Here is a 22,199-nt window from a genome sequence, read left to right as displayed (position 1 = left end):
TTTCAACATTCTTAGAACCTTCAAAAATGACAACAGCAATAATTCAATTACTTTATTTACACGTATTTATTTGCATTTACACCAGATCGTGGACATTGTACGACAATAATTCATTTTCATTATGTTCGAACCAATGTTTCCGTTGTCTTCAGGACAAATGTGGGTTTGGAAATTACACACATCTCAAAGTAGTAGAGCAGTTTACAAACATGTTGGTACAGGACATTCATTGAATGCTGAAAACTTGTACACAAACAGGTAATTGCTGGTATCAGATAATTAATACCTAATGTGGGTAGGGAATTATGAATATCAAAGGATGGCTACAACGATGCAAGTGTTTCATATATAGATATGATTGGTACTGAAAGTAAGGTAACAATAAATTTAATCCTGTGTTAATTAATCTAGACTGGGAAATGTCTGCCCATACCTTAGGTGCTTTAACAAGCTCAACATCTGGTGGGTACCACTTAAACATTTGCCGGGATGAAACTGTTGCACTATAATATTGCTTATAGTTTGTAACTACATCTGTGTACATACCAAAACCAGGTGTTAAAAGTCATGAGGCAATTCAGGAACATGGTAACTGTACCATAACGAATGAGCATGACAATACTGAGCCTTTTTTCTGACGGTCTTGTTGACAAGAAACAGAAAATCAACATGAAACTCAATAACGTAACACTTAACAACAAAACACTTTGATTAGCTTCACGATTTATTTTATGTACAAATATGTACACTAATCTATCTCTGGAAAAAAAATACCTATTGATAAATATAATCAATACGTGTACATGAAAAAGAACCCTACAACATTATACATGTAAAATAAATATACATAATGTTGAAGGCTGTAAGTAGAGTCTATGTCTCCAGTTGAGAAAATATCACAGGATGTCAACACGGCAACTCCACAAGGAATCACTAATGTCATAGTTTGAAAGCTAACAAAACCATTTCACTAATCAAGAAACTAGATTCGATAGGTAGATCATTTCACATGATTATGTATAACTGCTGATGGCTATCTAATCTTGGATCATCTGAAATAGTCCACTTTCTTACTATGGATTTCAGAAACTTAATCTTAGCACTTCTTCATACAGATATTTCATAATGTTCAAAATCTGTTGATTCTTCTTCACTGATGCTGAAAACCTGCACATACATGGCAGAAAGAAAGATTAAGAACAAACAATGATATGAAACTTTGGAACGGTGAAGACCACCTGCTGCTGCTGCTCCCCCTCCCACCAACCCCCTTCCACCCTTCCCAATCATGCCCAAACCACTCCCGTAAAACTTGTTTCCCTGTAGTGGGCTCCATCCTGATCCTGAATTTGTTGAATGAAGCCATAAAAGAATACTTCTTGAAGACATCAAAGACCAGAGGACTGACTTGATTCTTTGCATGAAACAACTGGCATGGGATTAATCCTCTTCAACCGACTGATTTATTCCCTTCATCGCTTCCAAAAATATATGGTACAGCCCAGTCCTTAGAAAATTAAGAGTCACTTTTTAACATCAGGAACAGAAAGACTTGACTTCCATAGCATGGCTGGAACCTACTTCTTGAGAATGATTTTCAAACCTTTAATTCCAAAACACATTGAAGATTAAGGGCACTTGACTGGATTACCTTCTTTATAAACAGCTTACCCAACTACTTATCAGCATTGGTCTTCAGAAAAACAAAGGAAATTGGTCCTCTTCATCTTGATATTTGATCCATCTTCGATTTTTATCATAAAGTTCATCAAAAACGCGAAAGATTGCAGATTGAACCTTAATGGCCAATATCGCCTTAGCTTACCCGAAATCATACATCAAAAGATTTCCAAACACCAGACATGACTTCTCAAAAAGGATATTGTTCATACCGTAGGCACTGTACACCTATCCCTCTTCTTTAAACTTTGGAAGATTTATGCTTGGCAAAAAGAAATAATTCACCTGAATAAAACTAAAAAAATACTTCTTGAGCAAAGATGCAACAAGAATAGTCTTTTGCTTCCACCAAAGATCCCAATTGCAAATCTTCTGGAAGCATAGCAAACACTCCTCAAGAAACAGGGACAAAAGCTTGCAAGAAATATCAAAGTTCATCTGCGGATCTTCTGATGCATCTTCAACTGCTGCACAGGAAACATCAATTTAACCCGATTAAACAACCACCCACCCAATGACCCTTCCTCTTTCCTGGAGCTTTGGTATCTTCCAGGCAAATCAAAGTTCATGGCAAAGGCTGTTAGCCATGTTGACGAGAAAACACTTCCTGCAATTAAACTGTGCCCCTATCCTCGGACACATGGGTGTATGAGCCACCACTAACAGCTCTGGACAGCTGTACTGGATTGCTTGCAGTCCACCTTGGTTGATTCAGCATTTAATACAGCACCCTTCTCTTTAAGAAATTCCATGACCTTTTCCTGGTCAGGGAACGCTAACTCACTCTTGATGAAACTAATAGGCAGCAAGGGACGATACCTACACATGTGGTTACACCAGGATGGTAGACACACCAACGATGAAAAAGAGAAGAGAGGACAAAGAGTTAAACACAAATTCATGGCATTAGAAAACAATTTAGCATCTGCATTACCTTTTACTTACCAGAGCATTTTGATACTTAATCATATGTACTTACCAACCTAATTAAGTCAACCTCCATCATGGTATATTGTTCGAGAATACTTACCTTTATTGAGCACAAACTACTGAATGCATCTTTACTCACCCTTAACTTACCCATTGAAATGAGGCATAACTCAAATGAACCACTCCATAAAGTGAGTAAGGAGAGTTTTATGCCGCTAATAGCAATATTCCAGCAATATCACGGCAGAGGACACCAGAAATGGGTTTCACACATAGTACCCATGTGAGTAATCGAACCCAGACCTTTGGCATGACAAATGCTTTAACCAATATGCTATCCCACTGCCCCACCATTTCTTAAAATGGGATTTTGGAGCATTAAAATTCTATTAAAATTGGTGATAGGCTGCTTCAGTAAAAAATTTAATGTAAACAGAACAATTTGTTGAAAAATTTGCCAAAACAATTTCAAACATAAATATAACCAAGAGAAAAATGTTTTTACAAATACGTACGACTTAACAATAGTCTTGAGGGCATTCTTCCGAACTCTGTCAACAAACCAGTCCATGAGGTAGCCTGACATTTTTGGAGCATTACTGTAGAGCTTGAAAAAAGAATGATAATTATTAAGTGCCCATGACGACCTAACAGACAATGAATGTTTGACGCATTCATCTGCCCTGTGTTCTGGTGACAAAGCCGCAAGCACTGTGGTTAAATCTGAAAATGGGGTTAAGGAAAATTATGATTCTCACATAAATAGCCAATACATGAGCTTTTTGGTATTTTTTACCTATGATACGTATGTTGTTTGACTGTCTAGAGGAAAGAATATTGGAAGCCACACCTGGGAGAAGATGCCTCCTCCTCAGATGATCAGTCGTTACATATTATAAAGCATAATATAGCACTGAAGACATCCATTCACAACAGTATCTGGCCTGATTACAGTAAAGGATACCAAGTGTGTTTGATGTAAAGATGTAGTAGAGTATCCTGTAAGCAGTGAATTCAAGATGGTTCCCCTTGATCCCCTCTTGGTACAGCAGTTTGAGCTGAGTCTGACACTGGTTGAACTCCTCATGGTCACCCTGTTAAATGAAAATGCTAGAATTGCTATGGGTGTTCACAAACTTTAATACTGAACAATCTCCATACAATAACCATTTTAACAATTACAAATAATAGAAAATTGACAGAAAATAAGGGTACTTGCCTTCTCCATTGCAATTCTTGCATGTGTTTCATACACATCTACGGTCAACTGATCTCTGATACCTTGTACCTGAAAATTACAGCTCAAATAATTCCAAGAATTACACACCAAAAAACAAACAAAATAAAGAAGCAGAAAAAAAAACAGTCCAATGAATTATAACTGCAACAGCCTTTGAAAAAAATGTTAATTAGAATACAGCTTACTGTCAAATCCTGGCGTATGGACTTGAGCTGTTCACATGCATATCTATAGTCATTCTTTTCCTTCCAGTCTTTTTGTACCATCCTCAGGGACTGCTTCAATACAGAAGGTGGGCGGATGGTGCCAGCACTGGGAGCCTGGAGACAATCACGCAGGTTTAGACAATGTTACGGCTTAACAAATAAAAGAATTGGTTCTCAGGCATTACTTCCCAAAATGTAGTGCGGGGTATGGGCAGGCAGGGGTTTGGGGTTTTTTTTCTTGCTTGTTTTTGGGGTTTTTTTTCAATGGAAATAAAGGCGGTGGACTTCATGATGAAGTGGGCAGTGCCTGAGAACCATGACTATTATTCTTTTAACCTAAGATACATTGGTGGTAGAACACAAGTCCAATTTAGTAGCACAAATGGTAAAGGTCTACTGGTTCAAAATTGAGGTCCGGTCCGTCCAAGAAAGCTGATGAGATCCCATAAGGAGTTGGCATATCCCTTTCTGAACATGAATCATTCTAACATGAAGAGAGGTTGTAAGCGTGTTTAACCCATGCTGACATCTGTGTGAACACAAATTACTTATTTCACAGAAAACATTTACATCACTCCATAAACAAGATTTTCTATTGAATTCTGATTCTTTCATACTTCAACTATTGTATTCTGTATGCTCGTCAGTTTGTCAGGTACAATACTTACTGATGTGAGTCTGAGGTACTGTTTCTCCAGGTTTGTGCATGTTCCAACAACACGGCAGCTACTGAGATCAAACTCATCACTTGACTGGAAAAATATGAAAACTTGTTATCACTGGTGTAAGGGATGGGAGACATGGTGGCTATTAAAGAGTGTTAATGTATGATGTCACCATATGGGAATGACGACTATTTCCTTCACAACCACAATGATGATATCAGTTTATATTGCATTCGTTCCCTTCTGGAAGACTCATTGGATTGGAGCCCACAGTACTATTGAATGCCAAATTTTGTAAAATGTAAAAAGCTGATCTGATCCTGGTTATAAACAAAATTTTATCCAAAAATGTAATAATGACCAAACATCAATGATGTTAAAATATGTTGTATACAAGGAAAGGTTGAGTTAGGAGGTTAATGATAATTTGTTTTGCAATCAATGTTTGAAAAGATGTACCCATAATAAAATTAGAAGAAAAAGCAACAAAAACAATTTCAACAATCTTAAGATTATCAGTATTTTGAACCTATACAATAAGAATTATTCCAGTTTGAATAGTCTATTTCTCAGCAATATTCCTGCTATATGAAGGCGGTCTGTAAATAATCGAGTCTGGACCAGACAAGCCAATGATTGACATCATGGGCATCGATCTGTGCAATTGGGATACGATGACATCCATCAACTAAGTCAGCAAGCCTGTCCACCCGATCTTGTTAGTCATCGCTTTCAACAAGCATGGGTTGCTGAAGATCTATTCTCTACCTGGATTTCATGGGTTCAGTTTGAATGGAAACAAAAACATAAAAGAGCCTCTAAAACAAAAATGTCTGTATGGCATACATTGTTTGGTTAAACATTAACAATTTTGTCTTGTTCCTTGACCCCACACTTAGCAATTCTTCATCTATATGACAGTGGCCAGTGAATAATCAAGTCTGGACAAGACAATCCAATGATTGATATTGTGAGCAATGATCCAGGTTCCGGGTATGATCACACCATCATCCAAATCACAGTCTGACCACCCATCCATTGACTAGCCTCTTACAACAAGCATTGGTTGCTAAGGGGTCCATTCTAAACCAGAATCCTACTTTCCCTAGGCTAAGGGGGAGACAACATTATGACACTCAGAAGTGCTTATGTATGACAATCACCATATGGAAATGATCCATTGATGATCACAACCACAATGACAGTATCGGTTTATATTGCATTCGTTCCCTTCTGGAAGACTCATTAGAAATCGAGCCCACAGTACACATGAATGCAAAGCAAATTGAAAACACGAAAATACTAGCAATAATCATCAGTTAATAAGGTCTGTTCGATCCATATTATCCTACATCAATATACGATTCAAAAAATGCACTTAAGTTCTCAACAGTTCTTTACGATTGTAAAAGAAGACAAAAAGTGAGTATGGCTCACTAAAGTACACATATCAAAATCAAACTTTGCCCTAAACCTCTTCTATTAGTATGGAAACTGTTCCCTAAATTTGGAAAAGAATCCATGCAGTAGTTTTCAAGTTATAGGTCACACAAATGTTTCAGTAAAAAAATGAATAAGCTGTATTTTTTTCAGAAAATCCAAATATTGAAATCAAACTTCGCACTGCACCTACATATGTTGTGCTTTTCAAGCTACAGGTCATACACAAAACATGTCCTCCGGAGGACTGATGGACAAAATTCCTTGGTATAATTTAATACCCTCGCCCTTTTAGGTCCAGGGTATAAAAATATGGTAACATAGGCATGTGAGATGTACATGAAAAGAATGCCATTCAAAGTGGTGAAGAAATTGAAACTGTAAAACCAGCTAAATATAGATATTTCAGTGAATGACTAATTTGCTTTTGGATATTTGGGTATGTTACCCAGGGGTTTGATTGGATTCTGATTGGGTATCCCATTTTCTTTACCCACTTGTTTGTTGACATTTAGGTATCGTAATTTCGAAACCTGTTCCATAACAATCCCTGTAAATCATTTAAAATTAAATGAAGAGTATACCTGTCTGCGCCTTGAGGCTCCCTCTCCAAGGAGCAATGTTTGTGTGCAAAACCTAGCACTGTAAGAAAGGCCTATTTTATTTCACCAATCAGCGACTGTATAAGATACATGGACGAGGCATGATTTGCTTTTCCATTGGAAACAATCGTTATTTGTGTTTGTCACACAAACTTTAATTAAACATAACTGTCAAGTGAATTTCGTAATCAGCTGATAGTTATTTTATCTCACAGTTGTAATATATGCAATCGTTTTATCTAATAGTTGTAACATATGCATTAGTTTTATTCAAATAGCATATATATAGTTATTGTTGCATACAAATCCGTAAGAATTTTATTTGTCTGTATATTTCTGTTTATATCTTATGCAAATATGCAGCTCATCTTGAGCTCTGTGACTTCTTAGTTGTAGGCCGATATTATGGTGTCCAATAAAAGCACTCATATATGAGGATCATCATATGGTAATGAAGAGTTTCTTTCACCACTACAATGATGATATCGTTTTAAATTGCATTCATTCCCTTCTAGGAGACTCACTGGATTGGATACCACTGTATTATTGAATGCTATTCAAACTGGTAGAGAAAAATGTTAGAAATGGTAAAATAAAAATTTTAGGAGTGGTTCTGGTGTATGTCTTCTCCTTATTGTTGTAGGGAGATGTTATTATGGTCATTCAAAAGTGTTAATGTACGATGATCACCATATGGAAATGATGACGATTTCCTTCACAACCACAATGACGATATCGGGTTTATATTGCATTCGTTCCCTTCTGGAAGACCCATTGGATTGGAGCCCACAGTACACATGAATGCACAAGCAATCAAAGACATAAAATATCAACAAATTCATTAAATAGGGAAACATTATCTATCATTATCTTTTCATGTCTATAAAAAGGGTTTTCCAGAATCCCTTTCTTAAGGACTTACTAGCTAAGTATTATTTACACGATTTAACTATGTATAAATATGAGAAGCTTACCCCAGCAATGCAAGAAGATGTGACATACACTGACAAACAATGTTTCAAGACCTCTTGTTTTATGCTATGAATGTTATTTTAGAAGACAGTGTCATGTCCTGACAGCTTGAATTACTGAATCACTGGTGCTTATTATATGGCATAGTAAAAGGGATGGGTCACTAGCTAGTATCAATGCATGGAATTCTGTACAACAGCTTCGCTCTACATAAAAAAAGCTGACATATTCGTACCAATACATGTTCCAGACAACGTACAACAGGAACCAACATTCATTGCAGCAAATACTGATCCACACACATCTGGATCTTACCTTCTTGAATCTAGAAGAAACTTTGTATGATGATGAAAGTGTGTCAACAATGATACACACAGCTAACTGACAGATCACCACCACTTAATTTTGCATTCGTTCCCTTCTGGAAGACTCATAAATTTGGAGCCCACAGTACACATGAATGCACAGTATATCTGATACATATTATCCTGTCATTAAGGTGCAAACAAACTCTGTGAATGGTTTACATGAGAGAGGGAAGAATGCCCTTACATAAAGGTTGTTAATTGTTAATGTCAGCTTCTGGCGAGGCGTCCTGCTTGTATCATCATCTAACTGAGCACCAAAACGGGCAGCTCTTCTCTGCATTCTTGCTGCTTTTTCTGGATCATGGAAATCTAACTTGATGTCACTTAAATAGAAAAAAAAGTGAAAACAAAAATGAAACTTCCGAAATTGATTAATAGTTTAGTGGAATTAATAAAAATCGTAATATTTTTTTATATTTGTATACTTATCTTGCAGTATATACATTAAGGAGAATTGCAGGATAAGTATAACATTTATGTTTGTCTATTTTGTGTATCTAATCTGATTGTATCTGATTTGAGACATTCAAAAACAACTACACACCTCAGTCTGCCCTTTTTATTCTTTTTGCCAACAGACTTGGTATTTTCCTTTTTGTCATCCTTACTGTCACCTCGACCTCTGCTTCCCCGACCTCGACCCCGACCCCTATTTGGCAACTTGCCAAATTTCCTCTTATCTTTAGGATTTGAAAAGCGATCTTCATCTGAACTCAAGGAACTGGAGCTTTCACTGAAACAATATTCAACGTTGAGGCGAGGTCATTATTCATCAAATTAACATGTACAGTTCACGGCAACCAGCATGAACACTGCAACAGTTCTATAAGAGTAAAGTACCAACTAATATGTTCTGGAAAGATGAAAGTTTACTGTAAACCATGCGGTCAAACAATAAGCCAACCATTTTGGACAACATTAAATTTGTTGAGAAACTATTTGGTGTTTTTGTGCCTTAAAACTTGGGAATACCTTTTCCGATAATGACGTCCTTTCCTACGATTTGGTGGTGACCTTGATCGTGACCTGGACCTACTGAAGCTCTTGGACCTTGAGCGTGATCTTGACCTAGACCTTCTGTAGGTGGGAACCCTATTGTTTGTGTATGGACCCCGGATGCCACGCCCCCTTCTTCCTCTGGCCTGCTCCATGCCTAACTCCCATCTACTTCTCTTAGCCTTTGGACCATGGCTCGGCGAGGTACTGGACACACTGCATTAGGTATAACTGGTGTTAATGGCATGATGGGTGTTGCACTTTCATTGTAGCTTCAAAAATTGTTTAAAATCTAAGTTGATATAAGACAGTAAAATGTTCAAAACACAATAGTACTTTTTCTTTGCATTACAAAACCATATCACATAACGCTTGTATCATGTGTATAAATCAGTATTCAGAACTATATCCCAGACCAAGAACCCAAGTTATTTCAATTTCTTGCAAACATAATAAAATAAGAGCATAGATACTTAAGCCCATACGATATCCAGCTATTTATGAAAATTATGTAAAACACATAAAGGAAAAAAATAACGTACGTTGGCAAAGGTTCATTGTCCCAATCCATTGTCATTGCCTGTCCTGTCTCAAATAATTGAGTGAGGTGAGTTTTTAACCATGACTCAACTTGATCTTTCATCACATCATTTTTCACACTTGCAAACGCCCTCTGTACATATGCCCTATGAAAAAAAAACAACAGTGTAATGTCTGGATAAGAAAAATATCAATGAAGCGTTTTTTCCGAGAAATTAAAAAAATATGAGTCATCACAATTGAAAGGCTATTGTTAATCAGGAAGCAAGGTATTAATAGAGAATTACTGACTACTTACTTCAGGGTTGGTGGCCATTCAGCTGCCATTTGTGCTTTCCTGAAAAACAACAATGTTCACCTATGAAATATGAACCAGGAAAAACAACAATGTTCACCAACATGCACTAAACTAATTAAACTAGAGTCATCAGAAAGATGACATATCCCCCCTGGCAGCTGTCTGTAAAGTAACCACTAGTAAATGTGCAATTCTCTATGTAATGAGTCAACAGTTGAATGTTCTTTAAGAAGCATACATTGTTTACCCACTGAATGGTTTTCGAATTCTGCCCCGGAAACGAACCCCATCCCCAATTGAGTCTATGTCGAACTTCATTCCATAAAAATTTTAAAAAATAAAAATTAGAAAAATCCCAAAATATCAAAAGGCACCACTTCAGTATGTGCCTGATAGATTTGCCAAGTTTCAATCAAATAGACTGAATGGTTTTGGAATTCTGCCCCGGAAAAGGAAATGATTACGGACGGACAGACAGGCTGATCGCTATATCCCCCCCCATATTATATTCCGGGGGGAAAAAAATGCATAAAACAAGCATAGTATAACAACAAGATTTAAATGCATCCCAACAAAATCACAGCACAAAAAAACGCCTCTGAAACAACCTCAATGATAAGACTACTACTTACTCAGCCTTAGAGCTAATTCCATTGGTTTGAGGAGATGGTGATAAACGATCATTATGTTGAGATTGACGAGGTGATTCAGGCTTTTCACCGTTAGATGCCATTGACCGAACTGATCGGTGATCCATGAAACGTTTCATTGGCCCACCTCCGCTTCCTCCCCGCATGTTTCTCTTTGGAATCTGAAACCTGATGCCTCCAGCTCCTGGTGCCTCTGAAACACATAGGGTACACAATTTTAAGTACTAGTATTATGTTGATGGTATTATGCACTGGAAGATAATGCAACAGAGTGTGATGCAGGGCTAAAAAATACCATAACTTGATTACCACACAGGCTCAAAAAAAGGGAATTTTAAAACAAAAACAGTATGACTGTAAAATATGAAAACAAAATCTTCATGGCTGAATGGGTAGAGATGAGTGTAGTTGGCAGCGACTGCTATAAATACCCTCAACACAAAGGCTAATTACAGAAAATGGTAATAATAACTGAGAACAGGAAAACATTTAACAGGGAAAAATATTGCAGGACAAGTACAACATAACATCTACTTTTCACGCACTACAAACTGAGTTTAAGAAATATTTCAAGCCCTGTGATGTCATTGTTTCTACAAAGTGTGACTACTCAGATGGCCTGGGGAAACAACATGCTGACAGATGATGCTAGAAAAGTGCTGACACACTGGGGATCACATCTTTCCGAGGAAAGTCCAGTTTCCACCCTTGCCAAACTACCGGGTAGGCTGGAATTTCTGGGCTCGATTGCAGCACCACCAGTGACTTTTACGACTTATGTCCCCCCTACTGACCAATCAGATACCACCATTCATATCACTTGCATTTGCTTCAAACAAAATGGAATTTTTTTAACGAGTTTATATTTTATTTATTTTTTCTTTGTATTTTATGAAAAGTGACTGTGATATGGATATATTAAACATGTGCACTTTTTAACTGTAGGAGGAGTTGATTTCACAAACTTAGTAACCTCTCTCACAATTAGGCAAATGAAGCTCTGTAAAACAGGGGCAGTAACTCTGTCAAAATTTGTCGAAATGAAACGGGACTGCAATATGTGTATCATCAACATGTCGACATCTTGTGTGTAGAGTGTCAGGGATATTCTCTGGAAACTGGAGGAGTAGATTTCATGAAGATCCGTTAAACAGGGGCAGTGTAACTCTGTCAAAATGTGTCGAAATGAAACAGGACTGCAATATGCGTATCATCAACATGTCGACATCTTGTGTGTAGAGTGTCAGGGATATTCTCTAAAAGCTGGAGGAGGAGTTGATTGCACAAGCTTAATTACCCTCTGTGGGACAGACAGACGGACGGACTGCGCCACGACATAATCCCCCTTCGACCATTCTGGCCAGGCAGGGGATAAAAAGCACTGTCCAAGACCAAGAACAAATCAATTTAGACTTATGACAACAGGGATCTATTCTAACCCAGGTCCCCATATGTTCATATTTACTCACGCTTAGTCCTAGGTTGAAATCTCGGTCCGTTCTGATGAGGGTATGGGTATGAAGGCCTCTGTTGATTTGAAGGGCCATCTGAGGGATGCCTTGGTACCATCTCTCTCCTTTCATCTTGTCTTTCTTCTAGTCTAAAGTCCTCATCCATGGACTGATGACGTTGATCCTCTACTCTTGCATCCGACATCCTCGGCCCACCATAACCATTGAAAGGAGGCTACAACACATGGCAAAACAATAGTTATTACTCACTGTATCAGCAAAATGAAATGGCAATGAGCTGATTGAGGAATGAAGTCAATAATGGTAGAAACAATCCACACTATCAGCATGTTCAATGTGTGATCATGCCATCAGTTTGGTAAGGGCTGATGTGAGTACACATCCAAGAACTGACAAATACTACAAATGCTCATCATGAAGCCATCCCATTCACCATACATAAGTTACTTGTACATCCTTTTGATAGGTGAATAAGTTGATGAATAAGTGTACACTAGACTGGTAAAAAGTGGTTAAATCGGCTAAAAAAGGCAAAAGTATATTTAACATAAAAATTTAAAAGAATCACATAGAAAAAAGCATACCCTTTGATCATAGGGACCTGGTCCAGCACCTTGACCATACATAGGCCCTGGAGGCATCCCATTTCCATAGTAACTGCAAAATAAAACAAACTTGATCCTACCAACACCGACACACAATTACACAAGTTGAATTTACTCCTTGCCATCTTTACCTTAATTTCATTTTAAAACTTTGTAGCTCTAGCAGTTCAAATATTAAAGGGATACGGTTAAGATAATGGTATGAAAAAAACATCCTAAAAGGTAAACCAGTACTTAAACATCAAATTTCAAATAAATTTATTGTTTTTTCACCCTGATTACTGTATATTCAAGTTTGCCATTTGGAAAAGTAACTCACTTTTGGTAAGTATATGGTTGATACATGTTGTAGTGTTGACCATACATTGACCATGTCCCAGGAGGACCTGGAGGTCCATCAGATTCAGTAGGTGGTGGTGGAGGAGGGGGTGGTGCAACAGATGGAGAATTCTTCTTGACCTTCTGTGGGGAGACACTGGTTGCTCCCATATTTTCCAGAGCCTTTCTAGCTTTTTCCCATTCTGGTTTCATTTCTGCACTAGCTCCACCATACTGTTGGGACCTAAAACAAAAGAATCATCAGAAAATTCAATTTAACTCAATCATAACTTTAATCATGTTAATCATAAATAATAATCGTTCGGTTTGGAGTTGCATTTGACACTTCTTAACATGATTAATCCTTCACAAGCCTGCACGTCAGAGAAAATCACAGAGCATTCTATCATACACTAAGGCATAACACCACAATGGTGTATCACATCCTGATCGGCTAACCATGCTAATAATAATATCAATATTAGAATTCTTTATTTTCAACATGTTGACAGCAAGGAAATGTATTGATCAGGTAATCATGGTAATGTTGCTTGCCCTCGTCAGTAGCTGTTTTTATTTTAATTTTGAGGTAAATTTTTATGAAAAGAACTATATTTGTGATCATGAAAGGCAAGATAAAAGAATCAGAAATACACCAATCACTAAAATTCATGTTTCCCAAATGAAATATTGCAAACAGTTCTGATATGACTATCTGGCACGAGAAAGATTGCGGGTAATAGTTGATTGGCTAATTATAGCCAAATATCTGTATGTGGTATATGAGCTTTGAACATGTTAAATATCCATCTTAATCCATTAATATTCCAAGAGCAGAGGGTGTGAAACATTGAATGAGTTTGTAGTCTTTATCAAACTGTGGGCTTTCCTCACAACTTACAAATGGGTCACATAAATCTAACAAATAAACAAACCAGCTGTATAACTATAAGCTGCACCCAGTAAACTACCTTGCTACCAAGTGAGCACAAAAATTCACTGATCATTTATCCCAAAGTCAACAGCAGCGTTAGAAGTTGGCACTAGTCCTGTAGTCCTTACCAAACTGCCCAATAGTAAAGGTATCCTAAGGACTAGTAGAAATTGGCCCATTTTAAGGGTTTTGCTATATGTAATCATCATATGGACTAGTGGACAAAAACTGCTAAGTTTCTAACCCTGAACAGTGTCGGGTGTGATTTGCAGTTATCCCCAAACTGTTCATACATGCAGATAATGTCTGTCGGGACAAGTTAAACCACATGTGCTTATGACAGCAGTGTATTACTAGACGAATTTCTCAAGTTTGCCTAAATACGTAAAATTTCTACTTGACAAAAGATATTTAGCCTCAGGTATATAAATAACATATACATATAATAGATATTTACAATAATCAGGGTTAGTCATATTTGGTAGGTTATCCCAACTGTATCCTATAGAGTAGGCCTATTATTGATTTGCCGCGTGGTCTACTATGGCAACTGAATGGCGTTATTATGTGGATTCCTCGATCATTTTAAACGGAAAATGGTGTGTTATCTGCGGCAAGGGTCTACATCAAATTAATACTTCATTGGCAACATATCTTGAAACAGTAGTTGCTCCGAAAGAGTAAACAATGCGTTTCGTACGTCATATTAACTTCACTGTAAACGAGAGACGCCATTTTGATTTTCATGGTATAAGCAAATCGAATGAGTAATATCGACAACTAAATCGACACAATCTAAGTAATCAAAATTTTAAATAGTGTGTGATGTTCTCCATAGACAAAATTACCATCCTGCAGCTTGTTGTGCTTGCGTTGCGAACGTAGCCATCTCAAGTAATCTGAAATCAACCTGGAATATGCTTCGATTACATCTGGGCCTTAGTTGGGTAGTCGTTCTATGACGTCACAACACATGGGTGAGCGCCACCAGTGGAAAAGTAAGCAACATAGAAGGGGAGATAACTCATGTTATTTGTTGTGGATGTCTGCTGCGAGTTTGTGTGTTATTATTACTAGTAACATGTGGTTTCTGTGGCGTGAGCGTCCGTCTGAAAATTGTGAGCTGGTCCATCTCATGATTATTACGCTCAGCCTCTGTTAAAAGTAAGGAGGTTGTTATCTACAATATTCCTTGGCACAGTTGTTATAATATTGATGCACTGTAGTAAACGAGGGTATTATCTGTGCATTTAGGGTTACCGGTTATAAATCAAATAAAACTTGACTAAAAAATCCAGGTCTTCATAATACAAACGGAGTGATGATGGGTTTTAAACGCCGATTGTAATTGCATTCCAAGAACATCACAGCGTGTCAGCTTAATGCGGGAGGAATATCCGAAGTACAAGTCTTTTTACAGCAAAAAAATAATGTCAAACAAATCTGGCATTCGAAACCACGACCATTGGATCCTGGTACGCCTACGAGAGGCAACTCAAATAGCCCAGCGAATAGCGGCGCCTCGGACGACTGGGCAACCCACCCATGACCCTTCCACATTGGAAGAATACTGATTATAGTCAGCCGCTGAATTGTTTCTTAATACCAGTATATTAAACAGGACATTGGCTGTGTATCATGACTCTTATTTAGCAAAGGAACGTCCTATGATGTGTTCTGTCAGTAAAAAGATGGCAAATATTTTGGTAATGCTAAATGTACGAACTTGGGTTTTTTAGATTAAAAAAATCCATTTGTTTATATTTGAATGAATTCAGTTTCATAAAAATAATTATTCACTTTCTCCAACAATCCAATCTGACGTGGGTTAATGGGTTTAACTTCTTGTTAACCCGGCGGACCGCACTTAGTCATAATTTGGAAAATAAGGTTATAGAAGGGTGTTGTGAGATCCATGCATTCGGACCGTATCGTATTTAATTCTTCCACATTTCTTTATCCCAGTACTGTACCATGCAGCGAATTCTTATCATCAGCAACCATTGATAAATCTCAGTCAATAGTTGGAGTGAAGGAATCGCCCTTATTCGTAAGAAAACTTGCACCTAAACACTAAACAGTGACGCGGTTATTTTGTTAATAAAAGTTGTATTCTTAGTGTGAAACAACTTGTTGCATACGCAACCCAAGTTTGACATTCTTTTGATTTGGTGAAGAAATAAACAAAGAATGAAAGAAACACAAAAAAGGATAAGTAAATGCCCTTCTTTATGACAATAACCAACCCCAAGTTCTACATAAACTGTAAAGAAAGCATACACTCGAATCTTGGATTTAACCAAAACATGACAAACGTTACTAGACTGAAAACAGCCGCCTGTTGTGATATGCTCATTGAATGGTGCATGTCACATTGCCTATGACACCCCTATCAAATACATCATCGAATAACTATAATTTATTGATTGCAGTTTTAGCCATCATCCAACAACCATGGTTGTAAGCTTTCTTGTGCCGGGCAGTTTTAAGTTTTAAGATGATCGCTTGATTTGTTTTAGGGCTGCTATTGAAGTGAACATACCAAGCCTTAGTTCCCCAAATTGGAAATTTACGATAAGATAAATCAAAACATATCTATACGTCTTTAGATAAATACATTTCGACCAGACATGCCAAGTTTCAAAAAGATGTACGACGACCCTGCCATCTCCTCATATGCATTGGAGCGTTTTTGGTTTTAAATTAGTAAAGGGAAGCAACTCGTGTCAGTCCCAAAGAAGTCGGAACAAACATTGCAAACCAGATGGCATCTTCAACACTCATGCTGCGACATTTATACACGCGTGCATTACATTATATAGATATCATAAGGATTTGTAAACCCACGGACCTTTATAAGTGATAAACCCAAACACGCTTCATTCGAAAACAGTTGTCATAATCCCATATTTGATAACATATTGAATGGTTTAAAATGTATTTAAAACCCAAACCCGTGGGTAAACTGTATATACGTCACATAATGAGTGATTAGTGTTGTCAGCAAGCACCACTTTTATAGCTACACCACAGCGGTCTGTCGATAATCAGCTATGACACGCCAGTGATTCCCTCCGCTCCATCTCATACGACATTTCGGAAGGCGGGAGGAATCATTCTTGGATCTGAATTCACTAGTTCACGTGACGACGTGTCAGACTGCATTATATAAACGCCGTCTGACAGCAGTCGTGACCCATAAAATAAATGTTACTCTATATTAAAACTCTTTTCTGGTAACAATTATTAAAGCGTTCCTCAAAATCGCACGTCATTTTGGGAGAACTACATGCGGAGTTATCGGTCGTGATGCGGTTTGCAGTGAACTCATGCAATATCGCTACGACATTGCTGACCGAAACAAATGGAAGCGAATTACTAATGGTATACTGTTATTTCATTAGCAACATTCAACGATCGGGGTGTGAGATACGCATTCGTGACCAACTCGTGTAATCCCACGGAAAGGGGCGAGTGGTGACGAATGAGTATAACCATCGGGGTACGATTAAAATCGGCTGATGGGTGTATGGACTTCTGCCCCGGATTTCCCACGGTCGGTCAGGGCATACCCTGAGTGCTGTACTTCAGTGCAGGTCGCAGCTTCTTGTTTGTAATAAAATTGTCAGCAGGTCCTTAGCGCGTGGTCAGCAAACATTTTAGAGTTCGCCCCCCATTACCTAGCTTGACATAGAGGAGTATCATGTATGTTAACAGACAAATCTGGTGTCTGGCCAGTAGGACTTTGCATCACAAACATTGTATTCCCTTGAAACAAAATCTGTATTCTGGTCAAACCTGACATGCTGTCTAATGGGTTGTGACATATACTGGCTGTAAACAGGGCAAAGCTGTGCAGCGAAGAGCCAGGGAGTATTAGGTTACTTCCTTCATTGTAGCAGTTTGCCCCGCTCAAGTCTTACAGACCCTGATACAAATATATAAAATACAGCCCATGCAGGTCTATAATGTTTGGCAAGTCTAGATTACTGCAGTATCTGAAAATGCAGAGAGTTTCTGGGCTCCTTTTTATTAGGTTTTTATTAAGATAATTTAACAACCGTTTTTTTTCTGTACGATACGTTCATTTTCAGAAACTAGATGTTAGTCTAACATCTCCCCTGAAGCTACTGAACTGATGACTACACATGCTCGGCATACCTCTTCCTACTAATGATAATACCATACTTGTTGAGTTCTGACCTATGTCTGTTGTGTTCTGAGCTATGTATGTTGAGTTCTGACCTGTATGTGCTTAGTGAGAGAGTGAGCTGGGTTTACCACCGCTTTGAACAGCGTGTCAGCTTACTGTGGAAGAAAGCCCGAAGTGATGCAGGTCTTAGACGTTTACCACTTTGACGTTTACCCACGAGCATGGGTATGGTGCTGACAAACCTAAAAACATAATCGGATCGAACCGAGGTTCGAACCTACGATTTTAGGTTTCTGGCGTGCCAAGGGACGCAACTCTGCACAGCCCCTCAGACATGTCACCATGTAAGTGCAATAATCTATGAATGTCCCTTTAATACACAGATGTTCTACAAAGAACTTCTTTCCCTACATCTTTTAAATTCTTGAACTCAATGTACATGGTAATTGGCAGGTGTTTTTTTAACATTTTGAGAGCGGGACCAAAGTCAGTCGACACGCAGAATTCGAGAATGGACTCTCTCTTCATAATGATGGTATACTCAATGCTGATTAGGCAATATCAAATGCCATTGCAATGTCTTTGTTATTGTTTTTGCCAGCATAAACAGCACTTATGATCGCAGTTTCGTAGCTACACTGACAGCTTTTCTCTTTTACACACTGTCGTGAAATGTATATGTTTAATGTTTGTTTTACAGACATGATTAGTATTTTTACAGGTAAGATTAACATAAAGCAACAAATGTTATGTTTCGGACAACAGTTTTTTAATCAAGTACAGATTCTAGTACTTCATTTTGTTGAGTCCCAACTGGGATTCGAACCCACACTCCCAGAGTTAGGCACCTAATCGCAAGCACACAAAATAAATCACTCACCCCAAAAAATGTTCTAGAATCTGTACTTTACTAAGAAAGTGTTATTCCAAATATAACATTTGTTACACTTGGCACTTTCTATAAGGGATTTGTGTATTCATAACATAAAGCAAGTTCAGCAAGGTTAAATCGTCCCCGCTCTTTGTGTTGATTCGCCGCTAATTGTCAGTGACACTTGATACTGGGTGAGATTTCTCAGTTCGCTATACACGTCACGAATAAGTGGTATTTGGGCTTGTCAGGGATCAGATATCAGTTCGCTATACACGTTAGTTCGCTGTCAGTCCGTTATACGCGCTTTTTATATGGAATTATAGAGGAGATAATTTTATCATTTTGTAACAGTTCGTTGTATCCGTTTGTTCGTTCTATCCATGTTCGTTACACCCGTGTTCTATCATACTGAAATGATGGAGCAACATTGAGGATTCAGTGAGTTTTACATTTTTCCCGATCCGTGAAGATCCGGGGTATAGGATAGGTCTTCAGCAACCCATGCTTGCCGTAAAATGCGACTATGCTTATCGTGAGAGGTGACTAATGGGATCGGGTGGTCAGGCTCGCTGACTTGGTGGATGCATGTCATCGTATCCCACTTGCGTGGATCAATACTCATGATGTCAGTCACTGCATTGTCTGGTCCAGACTCGATTATTTTACATACCGCCGTTATATAGCTGGAACATTGCCGAGTTCGGCGTTAAACAACAACAAACAAAACATCTTCCCGAGGCAAGGGAACTCAGTTAACGCCTTTGCCTCGGGAAGATTTGAGTTACTGTATAGAAGGCCAATACTATCTAATACATGTCTAACGTATGTATCCTATTGTGTATGCTGCCCAGTGTAGTAGAGTAACATGCAGCCGTCACTCAGAGAATCAGGGACTTTATAAACACACTAAAGTCCCCACAGCAACTACTTGTCTTGATCCATCATGGTCTAAGCGCATGCACTGGAGCAGTTATAAATTGGAAAGAGCGTTGTACAAATTCATAAAATTTATTTTATTTCATGAAAATGTGTATTGTCTCCAAGTGCCTGGAATGTGCAGTACAGGTGTATATAGAAATAAGTTGTTTTCTTTGTTGACATAACTTGCAGATAAATAATACTCACTCACTCAATAGTCAACGCAGACCACGAAGCGACAATCATTAGAAGTGGCGCTACAAACTCAACAATCGATACTCACTCCAACCAATATTTTTTCTTGCTAACATTCCATGAGACCTAAAAATCAATAACTTCATAAGTCAATCTCCTTTGACGAAACTTTCTGAAACCAAAGAATATGTTTTTCGTTCAAAGACCTTTTCTATGACAGTAATCATAAATACATTGTTTATTCAACCTCCCCAGTAGAGCATTTCTATTATAAGCCAATTTTCAAAGAGTTTTCTTCAATCACATACGAAATTATATACACAATATTTATGATTGAAAAACGCTATGTATGGCTTAGTGACGTTTCAGTTAAAACTGATTAACAACAAAACACCAGAAATGTACACACAACGCAACCCACTCAGATCAATTTTACTTTACCAAAACATGTTTACAGACTATCTGTACACATTCAAATTATTCCACAAGCTAGCACCGCCAGTAAAGCTTCACTGTTATAACCCTGCCCCTCATCTGCTTCCACTGGTGCATTTTGGGGCTTCTTTACTGACGTCTGTCTTTGGCGCAGACGACTATGCAGAAGGCGGTGAATGTGATTTACAATGTTTGTAGAAGTTATAGTTTGTTTCATACTTGGGTAGTGTTAAAACCAGATGAGCAAAACGCCCAAGTGTCAGATATACAAATTCGACACTCTGACACTCTTACAACGTTTTAAATGACAAACGGGCCGGTGTAGGTAGCCTAGTGGTTTCAAGCGTTTGCTCGCCACGCCGAAGACCCGGGTTCGATTCCCGACATGTGTACAATGTGTGAAGTCCATTTCTGGTGTCCCTTGCCGTGATATTGCTGGAATATTGCTAGAACCATACGCACCCACTCACTATAAAAGATAAACGGGTACCCCGCACCTGTAGCATATACCTTAGAGTGGTGTAATGCCTACCAGTTATGAGTTTCTAAGTATTCGCCACAACTCTGTCTCAACTAAACAAACATTGCTCTATCTCAATGAAAGGAGACAAGTGATGCCATGTAGATGAACATATAGTCTATGAAATCTTATATTACTCATTTCTCTTCTCTAAAATTAAATAATGAATTTCCCTCATTCTGATTGTGGAAAAGACGTCGCTAGATTTGCTTTTATATATATATATCTAGATTGGTTTTGTTTTCATAAAGTACACATTCAAGGACTTGGTGCCGTTGGTTTGAAGCACATTAAAGGGGTGTTGTTTGCATTGTGCAATTTCGTTTTGTTGATTATTGATTTCTTGTGTTGTTTAACGTCACAATCAGCAAGATTTCAGCAATGTGACGACTTCCTGTAAATAACCGGTTCTTGCCAAGACAAACCAGTGATTGATACTACGAGCATCGTTCCACACGGTCGGGGTACGAGTTAGAGAATTGGGTTTAACAGCATTCCTGTTATATCGCGGCGTGTCAGCTTAATGTGGGAGGAATACCAGGTCTCAGACGTTTACCACCAACGAGCCCGGGTATGGTGCTGACAAACCTAGAAACATAATCGGGGCGAATCGGGATTCGAACTCACAATCATAGGTTTCTGGCGTGCCCAAGAGACGCAACTCTGCACGCCTTAGACGACTGGGCCACCCGTGCTCTGGGTCGGGATACGATGTCATGCCATCAACCAAGCATAGTTTGCTGGGGACCTTTGTTCTGACCCGGAATCCCCACGAAGCATGGCAATTTTCATTCCCGATCTAGACGTTATCAATTGTATGGCGAAATGGAGTTTAACGTCGTGTTATTATGAAACGTATAGCGACGTGCATGCACGTTGGTGGGTGGCTTCTTGTACATGTCCGGACGTATGCCAGTTTGATAGTGCTAGCTCAATGGGATTCCATGCCGCAGCTCAACATGGCTACATACTCCACTCTGAGACATTACGCGGACTCGGAGCCAACTGACTTGTCCTCTTGAAGCCGAGCGAAGTCAGGGTAACAACAAGTGCCATCTTTAACAACATTTGGTATGGCGCGACGAGGGGATCGAACCACCGGCCTCCCCTTTGCGGAAAGACGCTTTATCCACAAGACCACGGAGACGGTTAGCCGTTGTTATGATTAAAGTACATCACAACTGCTAG

The 22,199-nt window shown here is 38.5% G+C and overlaps 1 protein-coding gene across 2 annotated transcripts; it reads right to left on the bottom strand.

Moving 5' to 3' along the window:
- Positions 1–65: 65 nt before the first annotated feature.
- LOC139468538 (leukocyte receptor cluster member 8 homolog) lies at positions 66–14,871 on the bottom strand. Of its 2 annotated transcripts, XM_071250576.1 has the most exons (16): positions 14,765–14,871; positions 12,984–13,226; positions 12,644–12,716; positions 12,057–12,273; positions 10,570–10,780; positions 9,938–9,976; positions 9,642–9,785; positions 9,076–9,315; positions 8,648–8,836; positions 8,288–8,426; positions 4,725–4,808; positions 4,036–4,170; positions 3,830–3,898; positions 3,575–3,704; positions 3,126–3,333; positions 66–2,499 (listed from the first exon to the last, which is right to left on the bottom strand). In XM_071250576.1, exons 1-16 carry the CDS (start codon positions 14,803–14,805, stop codon positions 2,340–2,342), a joined length of 2,322 nt encoding a protein of 773 aa, XP_071106677.1. In that variant the 5' UTR covers positions 14,806–14,871; the 3' UTR covers positions 66–2,339. The 2 variants fall into 2 exon arrangements, with proteins under 2 accessions (XP_071106677.1, XP_071106676.1); XM_071250575.1 differs by having other exon boundaries at positions 2,407–3,333.
- Positions 14,872–22,199: the final 7,328 nt, after the last annotated feature.

This window comes from Haliotis cracherodii, unplaced genomic scaffold (genome assembly GCF_022045235.1).
Source record: "Haliotis cracherodii isolate W230 unplaced genomic scaffold, xgHalCrac1.p SCAF_2, whole genome shotgun sequence".
NCBI lineage: Eukaryota > Metazoa > Mollusca > Gastropoda > Lepetellida > Haliotidae > Haliotis > Haliotis cracherodii.
This window is presented reverse-complemented; position numbering and strand designations above follow the sequence as displayed.